This window comes from Coregonus clupeaformis, chromosome 37, assembly GCF_020615455.1.
Source record: "Coregonus clupeaformis isolate EN_2021a chromosome 37, ASM2061545v1, whole genome shotgun sequence".
NCBI classification, from domain to species: Eukaryota; Metazoa; Chordata; class Actinopteri; order Salmoniformes; family Salmonidae; genus Coregonus; species Coregonus clupeaformis.
In genome coordinates this window covers 30375720-30383939 of record NC_059228.1, presented here as the reverse complement: position 1 = coordinate 30383939, position 8220 = coordinate 30375720, and the positions used below count along the sequence as shown (strand labels likewise).

General features: G+C 41.0%; 1 protein-coding gene across 1 annotated transcript; it reads right to left on the bottom strand.

The window, feature by feature from the left end:
- Positions 1-144: 144 nt before the first annotated feature.
- On the bottom strand, positions 145-6384 carry pcgf6 (polycomb group ring finger 6). Its single transcript, XM_041866967.2, has 10 exons — positions 5851-6384; positions 5585-5684; positions 5383-5479; positions 2976-3031; positions 2807-2866; positions 2476-2596; positions 2213-2240; positions 1896-1994; positions 858-944; positions 145-749 (listed from the first exon to the last, which is right to left on the bottom strand). The coding sequence occupies exons 1-10, from the start codon at positions 6013-6015 to the stop codon at positions 699-701; spliced, it is 864 nt and encodes a 287-aa protein (XP_041722901.1). The 5' UTR covers positions 6016-6384; the 3' UTR covers positions 145-698.
- Positions 6385-8220: the final 1836 nt, after the last annotated feature.

Genomic DNA, 8220 nt, shown 5'->3' with positions numbered 1-8220 from the left:
CATTACAGGTCAAAACATAACCTAAACCTACTTAGCATATCCAAACGTGACCAGAAACCAAATTCACATAATTACAATTTCCACACCTGCTAATGCAAAATGTAGCCCAATAAAACACAAAATGGGTATATAATATATTGCATAGTATTTTATTAGTGTTAATATTGAGAAACTACATGTATCAAAAAGGCCTGTTTGAATTATCTTCAAGTAACAGCTGTGTGTCTCTAAACTCTGGTCAGGAAAAACTCAAACGGTTCATCAATATTCAAGACAATCACATGAAGTGACAATAAGCATTTATAGACAGGCTGTACAAACTTTCAAAGCGCTTAAATTATGTATGATGTAAAACAAGGAAACCGTACAGATACAGTGTACATTCAACTCATAACTACAGTGTAGCAAAAACATGAGCTTTTGGTAGTAGTAGCATGACAGATCCTTTTTCTCTTTGAGCCCTCTGAAATCACTTCAGTCTCTCAGATATAAAACTATAACCTAATCCTAACATAACCCTACCAATTTACAGAAGAAGACACCTGGACCCTGGATTCAGCAATTTACTGAAAATAGTCAGGCAAGTAGGCAGAGAGGAGAAGACTTGATTCTGTAAGGCATTAGTAGCAGAATGAAGACCATGGTTCCCTGAAGGTCAGCATTAATATCAGGATCACATGCATCCCACTTTCCCCTGCTCACATGTGAGCAGGCAGCACCAGTCCAAAGTGGAGAACCAAAAGACCATCCTGGGAATAAAAACACAGTAAAAACTCATAAATGGAGGCTAACAATATCAGGGCTATTTCCAGACCAAAGAGTGACTAGGAGTACATAGGGTCTTTGAGTGGACCCACCTGTAGAGCATCGTCTCCCATGGAGCCCTGAACCTCTCGCAGCGACTGGTAACGGTCCAGGAGGTGGTCTCCACACACAACATCCACCTGCACCACAACACAACATCATATAATTTCGATAGACTGCATGACATCATATGAGAGTGACACACCGAGTGACAACGTACATGGGGGTCATCAGCAGGTAGCCTAGCGGTTAAGGCCAGTAACCGAAATTCCGCTGGTTCGATTCCCAAGCCGACTAGGTGCACAATCCGCCGATGTGCCCTTGAGCAAGGCACTTAACCCTAATTGCTCCTTTAAGTCACTCTAGAAAACCGTGTCTGCTAAATGACTCAAATGTAATGGGGGGGGGCACCTGAGAGAGATCAATTTCAATAAGATACAGAAATAGTATTCCTGAATAATCACATTTCCATTCCTCGTTTAGAACTGATCTCAATAAAAATGAACAGAACTCTGGACAATGTCACTGCTTGTGACAGTGCTTACAATCTGTTCTCCTGCTACTCAGATCACTCTGAGCTCTGGGGTAGTTACCCTTCCTCTGTCCTCTGCAGATCTTACTCCCAGACGAAGCCGGTGAGTGCCAAGAAATCAGCCTAAGCCTATAATCCCTGTCCAGGTGTGTTACTGCTAAACACGTACAGGTAGCTCTGCTCCCAGGTTGTGTTGTTACACTCTGCACTTTCATATTAGACACAAGAACACTTCTCTCACTGTCCTTGGATGAGCTTAACGTGCATCGACCTCGCACTTGGCTGCTTGTCCTAGAGTGCCCCGGCATTGCAACAATGCAGGTCACTAAGGTATATTTCAGGGGATGCGATTGAGATGGGTTCCTCACACACAGGTATATACACAACATGCCTCTTTCTTGAAGCAGAGCGCACTCTCACATTATAACGAGGAGATATACTGTATGTACATATTTATGCCTTTCCCTATCGGGCATCTTGCCAGGTTTCCCTTTCAGAAATAGTTCATAACCTCATCAGACATCCTGGTAAAGTCAACGTGAATTCTCCTCCCACTGACCTGGCAGGTGGGACTCAGCTCCATCTTCCTCCTGATGAAAAGTTCCACATGGCGGACGGTGGCCTCGCCCGACACTCGCACGTACCGCCTCTCCAAAGGCTGGCCAGGGACACCAGTGTTACAGATTTCAATCCCTTATTCATTTGAGCAATATATCAATATAACTAAAACAACTCAACTTCACAACATTACTTTATGTATGACCATTGCTATATAGTGGCTGGATAGCAGCGTTATCGCTGTGACTGTTATTTCTTTTAACAGTCTCATACAACTGTCATTAAAACTTGAGAAAAGAGCTTGTCAGCAGTAATTACCTTATAGTTGTTTATGCCTTCTTCCGCTCTGGATCAAAACAAAACATGACATAGAATTTTCTTAATCCCTGCAACCAATTTTGTAAAGTTAACCATCAATCTTATAACTTGAAATGTTCGTCCTAGTCCCTATGCACTCAATGGAAGAACAGCACAATCTACTGGGGAGGCAAGAATGACCAGAGACAAACATAAACAATAACATTTCACTGAATATCCCCCATCCCTCAAATAGAAGACGCTAATGCTAGGGAGAGACTCACCCCACAAACTCCAGCTGCAGAGACACGTCCAGTTCAGGAGGGATGGTGAAGACAGACTGGGGAAGCAACTCTCTCCTCTGCTTCTGGTTCTTCAGCACAGGGACCGCCGGGGATGCCACCACTGAGGTCAGAGAGAAAGACGAGAGTTACAGTAGTATTAGGGGAATGTTCCACACACAGCATTGAGACAGACAGAGACTGACATGGATAACACCAGAGGTAGAGGCTGTCTTCAGTCTTCAAATATGCAAACCATTCATATAATCAAAGCTCCATCAAATATCTGCCAAAAACAATTAACAGCAACAAAAAATAAATAGGTATTTTATACCTGGTTTAGGCACCTCCAGTCCTCTCTGTTTGTAAAAATCTATCATCCTTGCTCTCTCCACTGCAAAGAAAATAAAGAGTAAGAACAATATTTATCTTAATTGCAGAACAAAAGATTGACATGTGGCGGTTTGCAAAATGTGAGAAATGGAAGGCTTGTGGATACTTACTTTCTTCTAGATGTGGCAGCATCTTGTAAACAATATCTTGCAACTGTCTGTCAGGCCTGTGGAGAGATAAAAATACCCACCATACAGTTAGTATTTACATACCTGTGTATAACTGAGTATTAGCCTATAGATTTTTACATTTACATTTTAGTCATTTAGCAGACGCTCTTCTCCAGAGCGACTTACAGTTAAGTGAGTGCATACATTATTTTTTTATTTTTCATACTGGCCCCCCATTATCATTGATAATGGGCCAATGGGAGAGTTATAGTTATCTACTGCAAAGCGGACTTCTGCACACGTTGTTTCAGTGAAAATGTCAGTTTATCGTGGCAACATTTACATTTAAAATGAGTTTGCACTAGGGCTGCACCCATTTAGTCGACAGGCTGTTGGTCGACCGAGATTTTTTTAGTCGAGCAGTGGCAAATATATATAAGCTACTCAAAGTAATTTTTTCTTCACCTCAAACAGCAAGTAAACAAAGTCTGTTTTTACATCCATTGAGAATGACAATAGTTCCTCAACGAGGAAAAATGTGAAAAATCTTTCCAGCTCTCTTCCTTTCGAGTACCACTCAGCATGAAAGGGGGAAAAATGTCATGCTCTGATCCAGTGGAAACATCCTAAAATAGTCCTACCTGATTACTTCTTATCCCTTGCGCAAATAGCCTACAGCTATGTCTGTCTGGAGCTCACATTTATACAATGTTGCAAGTTTGCTAGCAGGAGCTTCAGGCCTGACCAAGTTAAAACAATAGTTGATACAATGTTTCAAGTTCCTTGTAGCCAATGTGATTTATAGGATACTTATTTTTATCAGGATATTTTCTACTTGCGGGCTGCAAAGTCTTTATTTGTTGTCTTTATGTAGGCTATTTTTACATATTGGCAATAGAAGTTACTTTTAGATTTGTATCCTTTTCATTAAGATATAATTTTGATTAACCACATGACATTTTGAGATATGAAGACTTTACTATAAATGAAATTAAACTGTTCCACAGAAATGTGCACATGAAAATCATAACTGGCACGCAACGCAGATCAGTAGAAATGGTACGATAACTTGGCAATCCAAATGGAAAAGGTTGCCGACCCCTAGTGTAGCCTATTAACGGCAACTTCAGGAGCATAATGCAGAATCTGCAAAGGCCAGTAGCAGTGGGCAGCAGGAGGACGAGGGTCAGAACAGGGTTTTTTCTGGTTAGGCTATATATTGATCTCTGGCTCCATCTTTCTTTATTTCACCTTTATTTAACCAGGTAAGCCAGTTGAGAACAAGTTCTCATTTACAACTGCGACCTGGCCAAGATAAAACAAAGCAGTGCGATAAAAACAACAACAGAGTTACATATGGGGTAAAACATAAAGTCAAAAAATACAGAAATATATATACAGTGTGTGCAAATGTAGCAAGTTATGGAGGTAAGGCAATAAATAGGCCATAGTACAAAATAATTACAATTAGTATTAACACTGGAATGATAGATGTGCAAGAGATTATGTGCAAATAGAGATCCTGGGGTGCAAATTAGCAAAATAAATAACAATATGGGGATGAGGTAGTTGGGTGAGCTAATTTCAGATGGGCTGTGCAGTGATCGGTAAGGTGCTCTGACAACTGATGCTTAAAGTTAGTGAAGGAGATAAGAGTCTCCAGCTTCAGAGATTTTTTGTGTCTTCATTTTTAAGCGCCATGCTGAAAGTATCAGACAAGCTCAGTAGCCTAGATATAGTTTATTTTATTCAAACATAGGGTGTCTATATATGTAAAAATACACATTAAAAAATGTAAACCAATCGATTGGAACAGATGACTCTTGGTCAACCAATATATTTTTTTGTTTGGGACAGCCCTAGTTTGCACATTAGTAATCTGTACATTTGTGCCCCTTTGGACTGTGCAGAAAGCAGAGTTGTGCACAGCGATTCAGTAGACAAGCGAGTGCTTGAAATGGATAACAGTGGCATCTACTGACAGACAAATCAGTACCTGTGCGTCACACTTGGCTATTGTGTACCAGGTAACTCCCCAGCAGGGAGAGGGTAACCATAGAAACGTCATCTTTAAAGAACACGAATGATGACTAGCAGAAAAACAACCTTTGATCTCTCTTTTTGAACAACTGTTATAAACAACATGAACCGATGTCTTCAAATTCAAAACCTCTGATACAATTGAACAAGACAAGAGCCTGTGTGCTCTTAGATATCGTCAGGCAGGCATGCTTACCTTTTTTGTTGTTGTTCTCATTTTAGCAGACGCTCTTATCCAGAGCGACTTACAGTTAGTGAGTGCATACATTTTCATACTGGGCCCCCGTGGGAAATCAACCCACAACTCTGGCGTTGCAAGCGCCATGCTCTACCAACTGAGCTACAGGGGACTACAATAAACCAATACCTTATATTGTACAGTGGTTGTGTCTGGTGGACCACAATGCTGCAATTGGGACACCTGTTGCTGTAGAAGAAGTGCTTCACTATGCAGCTTTTACAAACTGGGAAAGGGAAAACACATAACAAAGCAGTTATGACTGATGTGATGAGCCTGAAGTGATTGCAGTCATATTTCAGGAATGTTCATCTTAATTATCGTAACTCACAAGTGTGCAGACACTCTGTTATGGTGGTGGCATCAATGAGGAATCCGCAGCAGAGAGCACAGCGGATATAAGGGTAGAATTGATTAAGAGGGAGTTCAGGCTGTGAAAAGATGTAAAAACAATGTAATTCCATATTACAGTGCATTACATTTATAGAGTACAAACCATTGTAGCTACCATGTAACTACCATATTCATAACAGTATATTATGACTCGCCACTAGCAATATAAGACACTAGATATTGTCCAAGTCTCCAGTACTGTACCTCATCCTCGGAGTCAACATTATTGGACGTCCCATCGTGGTCTTCCGATCCATCGTTGTCAACACTGTTCTGGCGGCTACCATCGGTTGGTGTCGCCTCTTCTGAATTCTGACCGACACTCAAGCAACCGCCGGATCTTTCGAGTTCCTTGGTCCTGTCCTCCATGTTACTGCAAATTGGTTTGATTTCTGCGCCAATAACTTTTTCAATTAATCAATAATTTGATAATCACCTGACCCTGGTCTGTCCGTTGAGGGGCAGTGTTGCTAACGTTAGCAAGCGTGCTGGCTACTGTGGTTAGGAATACAAAACACAAAACGATAACAGTTCTACCTTTACCTTAACGGACTACCTATTAACCACATACGTATTTTAACCATTAACTCTTGCCTTAACGTTAACACAAAATAAACTAACAAAACCAACTGTAACAGTTGCTCGCTATCTACTTTTGTTGTCCTTCGAGTTTCAGCAACTTCCGGGTTGGCGCCATGGCGGTGAAACTAGCCAATGAAATCCAAGCTGAGCAGAGTCCCCTAGAAATAGAATGTCTAGACTGGCTCACAGTTTGCTTCCCTTATCGTGCATCATAGGAAGGAACATTAATTAATTCATTCATTCATATGACAGGGTCTCCAACCCTGTTCCTGTAGATTTTCGCTCCAACCCCAGTTGTAACTAACCTGGATCCGTTTATCAACCCGCTATTAGAATCAGGTGCGCTAGATTAGGGTTGGAGTGAAAACCTACAGGAGGGTATCCCTCCAGGAACAGGGATGGTTTATTGAAGTTTTATCAAACGTATATCCTATAGGCTTACTATTGGTAGCTATAGGGATACATGGCTCTGCGTGTATGGATCGGGTGCCTTCAAACAATGGGCTGAAAAAATCTATAACTATTAATTTGGCCATGCAGGATACAGGGAAATGTCAAACATGATGAATGGTTGCATGGCATTAATATACCCTGACCAGCAGGGAGCACAGAACCCAGCTCTGCAAGCAGCAAAGTCCTCATGGTTTTATATAATATGCCATCAGATAGAAGTGCTTCAGTATTTCACTTAGTTGTTGCATCTCTCATCTTTTAAAACATGGCTCAATGTATTCAGTAATTATTCCTTATGGTGTGTGGTACCATTTGGATTGTGGTTCAACAATTAAATCCTTCAAATCGTTTGCAAACTGGTCTATGTACACTTCACATAGTGTGTCAACTCCTACATCTACCTTGTCTGCTTTGAGATCCCTGTTACTGTGTGAGTGTTCAGGGAGTGTTGTGCTGGAACATGTTGAGTAGGACATCTCTGAATCTGACAGCAGCGAGTCTGAGCAGCACAGGCATTCATCTCCCTTCTCATTCCTGCCTTCTCATTCCTGCATTCCTGTCCACTATTCAAGTACCATATTTACCATAATACTTTATTTCTGCTTTTAAGGTCAGAGTGACACGTTACAACAAATATTTTTAGCATTTGATGAATTCAGAGTCTTTTGGGGGTTTTCAATGTGGTAAATGCAGATTGGCAAACCCATGCTTCAGTTTATTTATTTAAAGCCGCTATGCTGCATCAGTTGGGCTACAGGTTATAATGATTTTAAAGGGAAAATTATATTTCAGATGTCAAAATAATAACATTTTAATTCATTTTAAAAAGTCACCAGAAGTTACCTTCTCTCCCAGAGGGGCATGCCCCTGGACCCCCCCAGCAAAGGAGGGGAAACCCCAGCTATCTTTGCCACCAGCTGCTGAAAGAAAATCCAAAATGGAATTCTCTACAAAATCATGGTTCAATCTTGGTTCAGAGACCATTACACTGAATACTTGAAGATGAAGTTGAAGACAAACTTGAAGGCAAGGACATTATATTATAAAACCAGCCCATTTTGGCTGTGGATATTTAACATTAATCTATTTTCTGTTCACAGTAGTTTAAGATAGCAGTACTTATAATGAACAAAAATATAAACGCAACATGCAACAATTTCAAGGATTTTGCTTAGTTACAGTTCATATAAGCAAATCAGTCAGTTGAAATAAATTCATTAGGCCCTTATCTATGGATTTCACATGACTGGGCAGGGGCACAGCCATGGGTGGGCCTGGGAGGGCATAGGCCTACCCACTTGGGAGCCAGGCCCACCCACTGGGGAGCCAGGCCCAGCCAATCAGAATCAGTTTTTCCACACAAAAGGGCTTCATCTGCAGCATTATGTTGTTTGACAAAACTGCACATTTTAGAGTGGCCTACATTGTCCCCAGCAAAAGCTGCATCTGTGTAATGATCATGCTGTTTAATTAGTTTCTTGATATGCCACACCTGTCAGATGGATGGATTATCTTGACAAAGGATAAAATGCTCACTAA